This window comes from Canis lupus, chromosome 30 (genome assembly GCF_003254725.2).
Source record: "Canis lupus dingo isolate Sandy chromosome 30, ASM325472v2, whole genome shotgun sequence".
In the NCBI taxonomy this organism is placed as follows: Eukaryota; Metazoa; Chordata; class Mammalia; order Carnivora; family Canidae; genus Canis; species Canis lupus.
In genome coordinates, this window is record NC_064272.1 from 30,666,266 (window position 1) to 30,680,832 (window position 14,567).

A 14,567-nucleotide genomic window follows, 5' to 3' on the forward strand; every position below is an offset into this window, starting at 1 on the left:
AGCAAGACTTAGCCTGTGCAATCAGGACACTCAGTGCTTCTGGCCTGCCCTTCATTTCCAAGAGCTTTACCAACAACCACTAATGGAAATTAGAAAAGGAATGTGCTCATCCATTCCTGGAGCCCTGTGCTGACATCTGAATTCCCTTCATCATTTTCCCGAGTCCTTCCTTGGGCCCTGAGCCTTGAAGGGCCGGCCGCTCACATCCATTCTGCTCGGGCTTTATGAGTTTTAGGTCACACCACACTCCTGCCTCACACTCTCCTCCGGGCAGACAGAGCAGCAGTAAAACCTTGGTCTTGATCTCACTTCTACACCCGGGTCCCCGTGGGAGCCCCATCCCAGATGAGGTGTTGGCCAACACCTAGTCCCAGCCCAGTCCTCTGCTCTGCTCCTGAGACACAGCCTTTGGGGGATTACTGTGCATGAGTATCTCTGTATTTTTCCTGCAAAACTATCACTACTCAACCCATTTGTGGGAGCATTTTTCATTCGCTCCCGTAATGCAATTAGAATCGAGCTTCTCCAGCAAGAGGGGATATGTAACATCAGCAGGGGAAAATTGTCATTTCATTCCCTACACGAACACGCCCACCCTGCCCAAATTATCTCTCTCACGCTGGCTCACTCTGCCCACCCGAAGGGCAAGGAGAATGTTAACAAGGAAATTCCCTCTCCAAATCTGCCTCCAAATTAAGAGGCAGAAGTTTTGGGGGTGGCTTCCCCTCTGTCAATGGGGGCAGGGCCCAAAGCTTCTCTGACACTCTCCTGCAGTTGAGACAACCCTTGACCACCACTGGAAAGCCCATACTGGCCCCACTGCACCTATCAGAGGTGGTGGGAGAGAGTCCGTTGGACTCTAAGAGACTTTAACCCTACAGCCATTCTCTCTGAGAGGTTAAGTGACTTGCCCAAAGGCACATCCCTGGGAAGTTGGGATCAGAGCCCAGATCTGCAGACTCCTGGGTATCTATCTCCCACCGTACAGCACTGCCCTCCCATCTCAGAGTCTCTCTGGGGATACTACGGCTTCTGTTTTCTAAGCCACTGGCTGACAAATAGGGAAGAAGGTTGCATGTGTCTTTTATGCACCCACCTTGTCCTCAGTGTCTCCTGATCCTTTCTGGAAATGCTCCCATTTCCTAGAACTGGCCCCTTGTGATCTATCAAATTCTTGCCATCCTCCTTCTAGGTACTATGGTCTTGCTGTCCAACGATCCAGGCTGCCTTCCTTCCTCCCTTCCACCCTCTCTGCATCCATCCACCCCCCTCCATCTTGCCACCCATTTCACCATTCATGTCTCCTTGCATCCAGCAAAGCTTTCTGAGCCCTTCAGATCTGTGCCAGACACTCAGTCCTTCTTCCCCACTGCTCCTCAGAGCACTCTCCAAAAGTGTCCACTTCTCTCTTGACCCTCAGGGGCTAGAACTGACCTGTGTCTACTCACCCTCTTAGGAGATCAATATGATGGACAAATCTGTGCTAATGTGTTTGTACCAGACTCATGATCCTCCCAGAGCTGGCAGCAGGCAGCGGCTTCTGGAGCCCTCAGGTAAGCCAAGGCCTGCTGCCCAGGGCCTGGATAACAGCCCTATCTCCCCTACATCCCTTCCCCTTGGTTCCTTCCCCTCACCTCCCAGCCCCAGTGAAGCTAAAAGAGAGGCAGCTCCTACGTACGTATGCAGAAGTCTCCATTCTCATAGTAGCCAGGGCAGCACTGGGACCTGCGCCGGTACATGGTCCGGAGGCCACGCCGATACGCCGTCTTATAACTGATCCTAAGGCACAAGGGAGAAAGCCACTTGAAAGTATTGAAAATCAATCACTCCTGTTAGAATGATATTTGTGTTAAGCTATATTGAGGATGCCATTCAATAATTACTTTAAAATGCATGGCGGCTTCGAATATGAAGGAACACAATAAAGAAAAATCTATGGCTGCATCTGGGCCACTGTGATGCAGGATGTATTCCTGACATGGTGTTTGCTACACCTGCTGACTTTCCCCAGACTCTTTAGCATGATATTGAGAAGGGTTGTGGAAGATACTTTCTGGTGTGATCATGGAAGGTAACCAGGGGCTTTTCCTTAAAACCTCCAGACCCAGGGGTAACTGGACTGGAGTTGGGCCCTGAGAGCATCTCTGCCATGGCTACCACCTGAACAAGCAGATTGCTCATGACCCCCAGGGAACTGGTCCACCCAGCTGGAGAACTGAAACAGAGTCAGCAAAGAGCCCTCTGAGTCTCACTCAGTCCCAGACAGCAGATGAACCCCCCCTCACACCACAAATAACAGGTCCTGGACAAGAGCTTCGCATGCCATGCTCAGGAAAGCTCAGAACTGACTCCCTGGCTCTGCAGAGGAAGAAGCCAAATCCCAGGTAGCAGAAGAAGCTCTGGACAGGGAGTCAGAGACCTGGAGTGTGGCCCTTCTGCTGACACAGGTATTGACACTTCATCCTGTGCCAGAGGGATTTATAGGCAAAACCTCATTCCATTCTCTGAGGCAGGTAGCACTGCTGTGTTATCTTTATTTTATTTTTAGAGTTTTTATTCTTATTTTATGTACCTCCTTCTGTTTTATGGATAAGAAAACTGATATTCAGAGAAGTTAATGACTCGCAAAAGGTCACACAATGAATCGGTTTCGGAGTCAGGATTCTAACCCAAGTCACTCTTATCTCAGTGCCACCAGGCTTAACCTCGAGCTCTGTGCCAGTTCCCATAGGGTGGGTGGCTGGCCATATAGGATGGCCATAGCGACGGAGGAAGACCAGGTAAATGAGTGGTGGGAGGACCGAGTCCTTAGGAGGAAGTCAAAATGGGGTTTTGGTAGACAAAGCCCCTTCCCCACACTAGGGTCAAATGGAAGAGATTGAAGTGGCCATTAAAGGACAGAGGGAGGAAGTAACTTCCCAAGGTCATGATGTGTGTCTAGGACTCAACGCCAAGTCCTCAGGCTTTGAAGCCAGAGCTCCTTCACATCCCCACCCACACCCCAAGGGAGCCTGCCCTGCTGACCCCTCCTCAAGGGGCAGAGTAACAGGGTCCAGACATGGGAGATGCCTACCACCTGCTTTCCAAGGAGGGTTAGGCCAATGTGGGAAGGGAGTCTCATAGCACAGGCTGGGCCAGTCCTCCAGTCCTTAAAGCCCTCACTTTATGACAAATGACAGTGCAGGGCTCCAGGGAAATCTGTGATATTTGGGAATGTCGTAAACTAAGGTCATTCTACTTTGTCAAAAGCCCGTAATGAAAAGTGAGCCAGCCTCAAAGTGAAGCTAGTTCCCTGGCACAGGAAAGCAGCTCCTGGCGATTTCGGGGGTGGCATAAGCCTCTCAGAGAAAGAGTCAGGTTCAGCTCAAAGTTCATCTCAACCCAGTCGTCCCACCCCACTGACTTATCCCCCAGCCCTTCCAGTGGAGAAGTGGCCTCGGCACCACCAAAGCCTCCCAGGAGAGAGCTGTCTCCCACTGCTTCTGGCTGTCCCAACCTCACTTGCTCCCAGTGCTGGGGTGGGGAGCAGGAGAGGGAAGAGACCAGTGGCCAGGCTGTCAGGAAAGGGGTGCTGCATTTAAACAAACCATTCCACCCTGAAGCAGACTGATGGTGTGGCTGTCAGCACACATACCCCAGGTCAGCAGGAAAGCTGCAAGGCAACTCAATAATTTAGCAAAATAATTCATGTTCCAGGAATGCAGCCTATTTTAATAAGCAGCCACTCACTCACCTTCTCCCCCTCCTGCCCACCCTGCCCCGTGCTGATGGATGGCAGCCCCGGCCTCTGGGTACCCAACAAAGCCACACCTCAAAGCAAACTTGGCTCTGGCACAGGGCCTGACAGAGCTCATGGAGGGAGGAGGACTTTTATTTCTGCCTCCATCTTTGACTGGGGCCACAGGCAGCTAAGTTGGCCCAGCTAAGGAAGTTGGAAGGAGGTATTTGCTCCCACCTCCTCATGTCACAGTCAAGGGCTAGGGGGAGGGGTTGCAGTCATGGCGGAGTAGCTCCTATTTGACCAAAGATCCTACAATTATACAACCTGGGGGAAATATAAAAAACAACTACCAGAAGGCACTAGGGAGAGAACAAAGGTGGGTACTGGAGAGAAAGAGACACTCAAAGAAGGAAATGGCATGGGGCGAGGTTAGTTCAAGGGCAGGCCCCAATCTGCCATGTTCCAGGTGGCTAAAATCCAGATAGAAAACACACAGCCTGACTGGTTTGAAGGACCACAAGACAAGACCAGAGTGAATCCAGCAACTTGAAAGTGAACATTGAAACCCCAGAAAAGACGGCCGCAGAGAGGAAGCCCCATAATCTTTGTAAAATCTCTGCCCAAACTCCTGGCCCCTGAATAGTGGGTGTGGAGGGCAGGACTCATGCAGTCTAGCTAAGGCTAAAAAATATTGAACTTGCAGAGTCAGGAAATTGAATGTAGCCAGGTTAGCTGACTGCTGAAACAACAACACATCAATGTTCTCGGGAGGAACATAACTGATTTCATTTTCTACAGTTTCTGCCATTCACAGTGCCCAGAACACAATTAAAAATTACTAGACACACGAAGCAACTAGAAAATACTGCCTATATAAAAGAAAAGACAATGAATGAGGACCACACGGAAGTGGCCCAGACGTTAGAATTGGAAATAAGGATTTTAAAGCAGCTATTATGTCAACACTCACAGCAACTTATGACCAAAACCCCGAAGAAAACTAGGACTTTGCCTCTTCCGCATAGAGCAAGTTTCCCTATCCACAATACTACCTGCCATGATTCAGACATAAACCACAAAGAGGGACTAGGTCCACAAGGAGGAAGCCAGAGATATCTGGAACCAACACAGATGTTCGCCAACTAGGAAAGAGGCCTAACAGGTGGCCTTCCTGATATGCACTCACTTAACCCTTCATCTGCTGGTTTCCACCCCTCCAATAATAGTGCCACCTTGCCCAGATCTAATAGCTCACTTTTCTCTCTTTCCCTGCACTTTTCAAAGCATTTTCGCATCCCTGACCTCACTGGGCCCTGTGTAGGTAGGGCAAGGGTCATTGTATGTTTGATGAGTACACTGGGAATCCCCAAATAAAGCAACTTGCCCAGGTCACCCAATAAAATGTATTCTCTCTTCCTTCCCTCCTCCCTCCCCCAGTGACATGAGATACTAGCATGATCTGCAGGAGGGCCGCGGACAAGAGAGCAAGAGAGACCCACATGTAGCCATTTAGTTTGAGTGTTTCCAGGTGTCTGGGTGGCTCAGCCAGTTAAGTATCTGCGTTGGGCTCAGGTCATGACCCCAGGCTGAAGCAGGGGATCTCCTTCTCCTTCTCCCTCTGCCCCTCCCCCACTTGTGCTCTCTGGTTCTGTCAAATAAATAAACAAGATCTTTAAAAAAAGAAAAAAAAGATTGAGTGCTTCCTATGGGCAGCCTGCAAGGTGCCAAGAGGGCATCCAATTCTACCTTGTGCTCAGTTCCCCAAGTCAGATGCCCTGGCAGGGGGCTATGTCTGCTCTGAGGGATCTGTCTTAGGTTGGATTTCCCCCAGCTGACCCTGAGGCAAAGATTCAAGGAAAAGCAATTTCTTCAGGAGGTAATCTAAGGAAGCACTGGGAGGGGAGGCGGGGAAAGAGACAGGGATAAAAGGTGGCCAAGTCAAGATATGCCAGGATATGTGCAGAATGTTCCTCAGAGTTCTCCCCTCTATCCTAAGGGTGAGGGAGCTGGGGGATTTATCCACCAACTCCCCATCTCTCACTGGGTGAGGGATGCCCCCAAGGGAAGTAATTCTCTAGCACTTTCTGGCCTGGCCTGCCCATAAGCTTCTCTGGCCAGAAAGAAGCCCTCAGCAGAGCATCTCAGATACTCAGTGTGAAAACTGAGCCCCGAGAAGATACAAGCAGTGCACGGCTTAGAGCTGCTCCAGGGGCCTTTTACTGACCGGCACAAAGGCAAGCCCCGAGGACCCAGTACATTCCCCCTGCCCCATCACCTGAGAGAGGTACTCACCGATGCCTGGTGCACTTGAACCAGTTCAGGATGTCTGTGCATCGCGTGTAGTAGATCTGGTCAAAGGGGTGTGCGTATGATTCCTGGACGGTCACGGCATAGCTGAGAACCAGACAGGAGGTGAAGCTATGGTCAGTGAGTGTGAGGCTGAGCTGATATGCAAGATGGGCTCTCCTTCCCCAGTGGAGCCGGGCCCACAGGCAAGTGTCTGGGGGCTCCAACCTCCCCCTGCCCCTCATCCTCCTCATGCCCTGGATGCCCTCCACATTCAAACCTCCCTGGCCCCAGGTTGGATCCAAGACATATCCCTTACTGCCCTGTGGCCCAGCTCATTTTCTGAAATTCTAGTTCATTTGTTCATTTCTCAGAGAATGAGTAAAGGAGAAATTAGGTTTATTCTATAAGGCTCTGGAAGGCAGAGCCAACGAGTTTTAAAATATTTTGTTCGGATCTTTTTTCTTTTTTTAATTTATTTTTTGTTCGGATCTTTACCGTTTTCAAAGTACAGGCATGGAAGCTGATCCTTGTAGCAATTTATGAAGTAAGTGGTCCCATGTTATAGTTGAAGAAACGAAGGCACAGAGAGAAGAAGACTGTCCAGGACCCCACAGCCAATACCAGTAACTGCTAATATTTATTGAGTGCCCTGCATTAAGTGTTTTAAGCCATTTTAATCCTCACAATCTTGTAAGGTAGGTGGCATGGCTATCCTCATTTTACAGACAAGGACAGTGAAGAAAAGAAAGAATAAGAGACTTCCTCAAGGTCACTCAGTTACCTCCTGCTCTCTTCTCCCTCCAGCAAAGCTGGGGAAACATCAAGTACATGCCCCAGACCTCCTAATCGAAGTAGTATTTTGTTATACTGCCTGTTGGCTGTAAACCTGAACAGTGGGTGGAAGTCACGGGGAGGAACATCTCAGCCTTAACCCATAAGCCTTTCTACCTGCCTGCCCCCAGCAGGAGCTGTATGAAAAGGCGGTCAAGCCCGGATGCTGAAGGAAAGATTCACGCTTGCTATGCAGGCTGGGAGAGGGCCCCAGCTGAGACATCAGGAATTCATTTTTATGTAGGCTGGTATTCCTCACTGTTTCCCCCCAGACGGCTCACTGACCTGGGCCAGATGGCCAGATCCAGGCTATAAAAGCCCGTCTGCTTCGCCTGAGGAAACTGTTGGTTTGCTTGCAAGGGGGCTGGGCAGGCCAGCTCCCTGAGTGGGTCCACAGCAGGCTCTCTGATGCCCAAAAGGTCAAAGATCTGGAATTCAGAAAGAGGGCCTAGGAGCAGTCAGCAAGGCACAGGGACTCAGGGTGCTGGAAAATTCTGGCTCTTTGAAGCACTGAGGATGTAAGGAGGGTCCCTGCTCAGCCTCTACCAGCCAGCACAATGGAGATGTGTCAGAGGCACACAGCTATGCAGACATGGGCCAAATCTGGTTCTATCTCCAGGCTTGGGGACACTGAGGCAGCTCAACAACCACCCCAGGCTTCCCACAGGCTCCTTCCAACTCTCAGATTCCATGACCCTAAGCTCGCACATGGCTCCTGAATACCCCCCTTTAGGTCAGGAGAATAAATGGCTGAGAGTGCATGAGCTCTGGGTCGCATTTGAACCCTGTCACCTGTCAGTGGCACATCCTTGGACATGTTACTTAATTCATGGAAGCTTCCTTTTCCTCACCTGTAAATCCACAACAAATATTCACATAGTCATTGTTGAGGATCCAGCCAGGCAATAAGAGTGTCCACCTCTCAGGGTGGTGGGAAGATAAAGCAAGAGAAGATGCGTAAAATTCTCAACACAAGATAACGCATGGAAAGTTGTTAATGGATGCACAGCGTCTAATAGATGCTGGCCACCACTATTATGTGACTACCGTGGGTCACCTCCTGTGCTAGGCACTGAGATGAACTCCCTGAACATGGTGGCAGAGGGGGAGGAGAAAGACCAACACACAGAACCGACTCCCCACCTTTGTTAAGCACTCAGGGTGGGGGTGCAAGCACCCCTTCCAGTCCTACCAGAGACAGTGGGTGCTCAGAGAAAGGGCATCAGCCCGACAGAGGGGCGAGAGAGTGTCACCAGGGCAGGTCCCGGCTCTGCAGGGGTGCACAGGGCCAACCGAGTCTGGAAACGAGACCTTGTTTCCACTCCAAGTCTCCGAGATGAAGTGGGTGCCCCCAGTTTCATGGCTGGGCAGCTTAACATGCTCATTTGCCAACATGCTAATGAGGGACCAGATTAATCTTGTAGAGCTGGGCTTTATTAGCCAGGGGAGGTCTCTCCACTGGGTTTTATGGTGGAGGGGACATAATTAACAAGAAACCCGCCAAAAGCACTAATCCAGCTGAGAAATTCTCCCTAAGCGGTCTCTGGGGACCAGGGCGTGTTTCTGCAAAGACACAGACTAAATCTGTCCACGTGTCATCGGCAGGGGAGCTCAGGTGGGCAAGCCCAGAAGAAGATACGCCATGTCATGGGGCACCGCCTGCAAGGCCTCCTCCCTAGGGACTAGAGAAGCCCTGGGGAGGGCCCGGACTTCACCTTAGTTATAGGCTCGGTCCTGGTCCTCCCATTGAATGATCGCCTCGGCTGACAGCCAGCTCAGTGCGAGCTCAGCTCAAAGTGCTTTCACATTCCAAATTTACTGATGTTGGGGAGGTTTCAAAAATTAGAGAATTTGCTTTGAGTTTGGACTGATCCACTGTTCAGAGTGATCCGTAGTGGGGGGCCCCAAGAAGAGGGAAGTGAGGATGAGCTCTGCCATCAGGGAAGGCTCCTTGGAGGAGAGGCCCGGTGGGAGGACCTGGGGAAGGCAGAGCAAGGCGGACAGGGCGGGGGTATTCTAGAGGTGGGGATACAGCAAAGCCAGGGGCAGGAAGCAAGTGTGTCTCAGCCGGGACGAGGCTGCCGAAGCTGGAGTCTACAAACCAGGGACTAATAATATGCAACGTCACCTGACAGCTCTCTCACCTCCTGGGAAATAAAGGTTTAAGTGCACCAAGACCAGAAGGGGCAAGGGGCCTGAGTAACCACAGAGTCGTTCCGGAAGCTTATGAAAAATGCATGTTCCCAGGCTCTACCCCAGACCTACAGAATCGGAGTCTCTGGGGCTAGGACCCAGGAGACTCTGTTTCTCATCCACGCCTCCAGTGAGCCTGATGGGCATTAGTCTGTGAGAAGCAGTTCCTGCAAAGCCAGAGGTATCAACAAGAAAAGACAGTAATTGACCCTTACAGTCCTGAAAGCCCTTTCAGTGAAACTGGTACCCTGATCCTCTAACAAGCCTGTGAGGCCAGGGTAATTATTCTTCCCACTTTACAGAGGTAGAAGCAAACTCAAAGTGGTTCAGAGACTTCCCCCGAATCATTACAGCTAGCAGGTGGCAAGATCCAGACTGGAATGATCCAAGGTCTTCTCATTACAGATCTCGTGTTCTTCCCACCTCACCTGAGAGGTACACACTGTAGCACTGCCTTCTGCTCCAGCCTCGACCCTATAGGGCCTCCCATCGAGTGCCCAGTCACCAGTGATCATGCCAGTATGGGCAGAGGTCCTCTATTTGCCCAGCCCAGCCCTCTGGGACCTGGTGCTGCCCGTCGTGGGGCTGGGACATTCACTCTCGCACGCACGGAGCCTGGACAGCCCCCCTCCCCTGTCTCTACCATCTGCCTCCCCCACTGGGCCCTCATCTTAATTTTATTCATTTGATTTATTAACATCTAAGTGGCAGAGTCGTCATGGTCAGCACAGCCAATCAATTCCAGAGTTTAATTTGGTTTTTCCTGATTGGATCTCTGGTCACTATCTTTCTGCTCACCAAAATCAATACTTTAACCTTGTACTTCAAAGTCAGGCTGTCTGCAGGGCCCTGGCCCATTCCCCACGGACCTAGCGCTGCAGCCAGAAGGCAGCCAGCTCTTCTGCAGAGGCCCTGGGCCACTCTTCCCCGGGTAGGCCTCCCACCCCACGAGCCAGAAGCAGCAGAATCCCCTGACCCACCCTCCTTGGGACTGGCTGCTGGCTGCACAAGTGAGCTGCTGCACCACTGCCAGTCCCAGGAGACCAGGAAAGGCGACACAGTATTGGAGAGTAACCCAACTGGACCGCAGTCACTCGCTGCACCCTGCCTGGCTGTGCACGGGCATCGAGCCCCTCTGTGCCTCTACTTCTTCATCTGTAAAATGGCTGGGAAGGGCAAAGGCAGGGAGGGACAAGGGTTCATTGCCAGCTACCCCAAGTCAAGGCCCTCCACCTGGAGCTCCCACAGCCCTGAGAGTCAGAATCTACACAGCTGGGGCCCGGCTCTCGGTGCCTGTGCTGTGTCCCCAGCCGTACTGCATGCCCACGGAGGACAGCTCTGTGCCTCCTGACGCAGCTGCTGTCCCAACAGTACCAAGCCCAGGGGGAGGCCCCCCAGGGAGGGCCCGGCCTTCTGAGACCCACATCTTACCTCTCCCAGTGGCTGCACACGTTGGGGTCCTCAGGGTTCAGGGACAAGGCAGTTTGCAGGAGGGAGAAGACAAGGAGCTCTGTCACTGAGAGTGCCATCCCGGGCCCTGTGGGGGGGTGGGGGGTGGGGGGCAAAGAAGCAGCTTCATTAATCAGACCGGTTTCCTGGGCATCTGTTCACCACCGAAACTTCTCACATGAAGCAGCAAAACAGACTTGCTAAACAGACTAAGTCTGCCCTCGACGTCATGTAATGAGCATTTGATATTTCACACTTGCAGGCTTTGACTACACTTCACCAGTTCTGAGTAACCGAGGAGTGGGAAGCCTGAGTCAGGGAAAAGATGATATTCCGGGCCGGGGCTTCTGTAAGTTTTTTGGCTTGCAGACTGCCTGGAGAATCTAATGAAAGGGGGGCGCCTGGGTGGCTCAGTCGGTTAAAGCCTCTATCTGCCTTCAGCTCAGCTCTTGATTGCAGGGTCCTGGGAGGGACTGAGCCCCGCCTGGGGCTCCCTGCTCAGCTGTGAGCCTGCTTCTCCTTCTCCCTCTACCTGCTGCTTCCACTGCTTGTGCTTTCCCTGGCTCTCTCTCTCTCTCAAATAAATAAAAATCTTAAAAAAAAAAAAAAAAAAGAGAGAGAGAGAGAGAGAATCTAATGAAAGTTCAAGGAATCTTCCCCAGAAAAATGCCCATATGCATGACTTTTGGCTTTAAGATCAGGATGTCCTCAGGCCCCTGAGCTCACACTGGGACCAAGAAGTCCTGGCCTTAATGCAGTGTCTCCCCTCTGTCCCCTCCCCTTCATCTTTGATCTGCTTTTGCATGTCCAGGTCTCCCCACCCGGACTCCTTCTTGCAACAAAGAAAGAAAAGAAAGGTGTCTGGAGTGGCCCCTGGGGAAGCTGAGCTGGGAAAACTCTCCCAGGCCTTGCCTCTCTTGCTGCTATGGGCTATCAGTCACTGACCCCCGCCCCCTAGCTTGACGCACACATCACTCATGTCACTCCCACTGAGGAATGAAGGGCTGCTGGGGGGCTTGCAGGAAGCAGGTTGTAGCGTTTGATTCAGGCCCCTGAAGTTATGGCGTATGGCAGGTGTCAAGTGAGCCTACACAGGGATACGTCCCCTTAGTCCCCTAAAAGGTCCCCAACAAAGGGCTCTTCATAGAGGTAGAGAATCATTAAGGTGGGTATAGCAGCAGTGACCCCCTAGGCTCTTTCCAGCCCTGGCACTCCAGGACCTTGTGGTCCTAGAGCAAGGGTTCCCACCTGTGGGGGGGGGGGGGGATCCGGGGTGGGGGTGGGGGGATCTAGCCTAGGGGATTTGGAATTCATACGTGCTCAAACAGCAGCTATAGAATGAATGAACACCGTGACTCAGAAAGATAGCACTATTTTTCATGTATACACAGATGCTATCATGATTTGCTTAAAAGCTTTACTGAATTCAGAGTAGCTTTTCTTCTCAATCTGCCACGCTAAAAAAAAAAAATGCAACTTCTAAGAACTGGGGGGCAGGGATGGTATAGAAAATATTTTGACATTAGAAAGGGGTCCCTACGCTTGAAATGGTTGAGCATCCAGTCCATTGGCCCTGAGCTTGCCAACAAGAAAGGACTCGCACCATTCAGGGACAGACAAGAGTGACATGCACGTCACTCATACCCCCATCTGTACCGGGAGGGAAGCTAAATAGAGCCCCCATCTTCGTGAAAGGTTAAATACTCTCCTCCTAGTCCCCAGTAATTTCCTCACCAAATTCTTTCTTAACAGCTCCTTCAAAGATAAACAAATTGTCACAAATTCTGTATAACTGTAGGGGTCCAAATTAATGATTAATGAGGTTTTACTGTTTGAGATCTGAAAATAATCTGGCTAAACAAATTCTGAAAATCAGTTCGGAAAGAGAAAAGCAATTCTGGTGTTTCCACTCAGCAAAGTCCAGGAGGATGCAGGTCATAGCCCCTCATCTCCCCTCCCCACTCACCACCATCAGCCTGCCCCTCCCCCCAAGTCCCTGGAAGCCTAAGGGGCCCACAGGGGGCAGGGCACAGCCTGGAGCACACACAGCTCTAGGGCTGCAGGACAATTCAGCTCATCCCCCTCCCAGAGGAGGAGCCACAGCCTGGATAAGAAGGAGCCTTCCCAGACAGGGCATTAAGTTTTGGGGAAAATCAAGTGTAGGATGAGCATCATCTTCCAGGTGGAATTTGGGCAGATCAGCCATCAAAGAAATAAAGAAATAAAGGAAGAGACACAGTGCTCTGAAAGGCACAGCATCACAATGCCCGCAGGAGAGGTTGCCCCTTTCTGGTTCTCTCTATGGCCCCAGTCTCACTAACTCCACCACTCCTCTCATCTCCCGAGCCAACCACCCCCCCAAACCTCATCTTCAAATTTCAGAAGCTTCAAGCATCAAAGGATGAAGCTGCCTGGATTACAGGAAAGATCCACGGTGACAGGAGAGGGGTGGGAGATGGAGGCAACCTCAGATCCTTGCTAGAATATGGGAGATCTTTTAAAATCTTCATGAAAACCTCTTCTCTTGGAGTCAGATCTGGACAGGACAGTTTGGCTGATGCCCACTGGCAGTGAGACACCTGGGTGCTAGGTGCAGAGAGGGGGAGGGGGACAAGTGTTTGGATAAGCACACAGGAAGGGGAGTGACAGGGGGCACAGGGACACGGGCAGCCAGGCGACCTCACACCTCTGTCCATGCGGTCATGTTAAGGCCAGCAGAGCAGGGGACATTCACCCCCAAGCCTGGAACAGCCCTGCCACCAGCCGCCACATGGTCCCCCATCTGCGATTACATCTGCCTCTGTGGAAGTGTGGGAGGGGAGCAAGGAAGAAGGATGCCCAGCCTGAGGGTGGAAGGCCCCCCTCGGACTCCCTCTGCCCTTCAGACTTTCTTGGAACCTGGCCTAGTCTTAAAGATGCAATGTTATCACCCACACTTCCACCTCCGGCCCAGACTGGTCTCTCCTGCTCTTTGTTCACACTGCACCCCCCTTGCCCTCAACACCCCGTCACTGTTGTCAACTTTGCATGTCCAAGTACCATCAACTCGAGGTCCAGCTCAGGCTCCCCTGCTGGGCATGGCACCTACTGGGTGCCAGGCACGCTGCACGCATGTAGCTTATAGCCTGGGCCACATGGCCCAGTACTTTCCACTTCCCATCCCACGCTGCCAGCTTTTCCAGCCTGTGTACTCCGTCTTTCCCACGTGCTGCAGAAACGCCTCAAAGGTTGGGTCCAGTCCCAGGCCAAGCTAGTCAGCTCCTTTCGGGAACCAATTTTAGAAAAAGTATTTCTACTTGTCTCAGACAATTCACTGAGGCTAAGTGAAGAGCGACCAGAAAGGAGTCACCACCCCCCCCATGGGGGCAGGGACTCCTGGCCATGAACCAGAGTGGGGCTTCCCTGGGCTCTCACTCAGAGGATGGATCCCAAAGACATATGCTCACGAGATGACTGAGGGAAAATCAATGATGCCGCCACTGTGGTTATTAGGCCGACTCTATTCGGAGTGACAGAGGTTAACGTATCGGGCACCATCTGATTTAGGGCATTAATAATTAAATAAGAAAATGCCCCTGGTTTCACTTCAGAGAAAGAGAACATGTAAATAGATCAGTTGGTTCCCCTCCCTCTGGTCCATGCTCCCTGCATATTAAGGAGCAGAGAACGGAAGTGAAGTTGCAGGCATGAAGTGAAGTTGCAGGCATGGGGACATTTCCTTCCTGGCAGTGGGGTATGGCTGCTTCCCACCTGATGAACCAGGCCACAGACTGCAGGGGAGAGAAGGTGATTGGAGGTGAGCCCTCACGCCTGCCCGCAAGGTGTGATCCACCTGCACCCCTGCCCCAGGCTGCACTGATCAGCCGAGCACGCCTGGACCACCACCAGCAAGCGGTGAAGTCCCCCAGGGGGGGGCTCGTGGAGACTCTGTGGAGTAGATGGGATGTAAGAGGGACAGACCAGGGAAAGGGGCCAGGCAGAGAAAGGGCATCTGGGGAGCAGGAACAGCATAAGCAAGCACACGGAGGCAGGAATGTGTAGGTGGTGTTGGAGGCAGAAGAGGGTTTGCACTGCAGAGCAGGGG

The 14,567-nt window shown here is 51.9% G+C and overlaps 1 protein-coding gene across 6 annotated transcripts in view; it reads right to left on the reverse strand.

The window, feature by feature from the left end:
* The window catches only part of MEGF11 (multiple EGF like domains 11), a 344,966-nt gene that overhangs the window by 211,139 nt on the left and 119,260 nt on the right, over positions 1–14,567 (reverse strand). For all 6 annotated transcript variants that reach the window (XR_003146032.3, XM_025472427.3, XM_025472425.3 and 3 more), the window contains 3 exons: positions 10,466–10,571; positions 6,014–6,115; positions 1,679–1,779 (listed from right to left, as the gene is read on the reverse strand). Coding sequence is in view for 5 of the 6 variants with exons in the window: in XM_025472427.3 (XP_025328212.1) it covers positions 1,679–1,779; positions 6,014–6,115; positions 10,466–10,563 (301 nt within the window). In the remaining variant the exon portion in view is untranslated. The remainder of the gene's footprint in view (positions 1–1,678; positions 1,780–6,013; positions 6,116–10,465; positions 10,572–14,567) is intronic.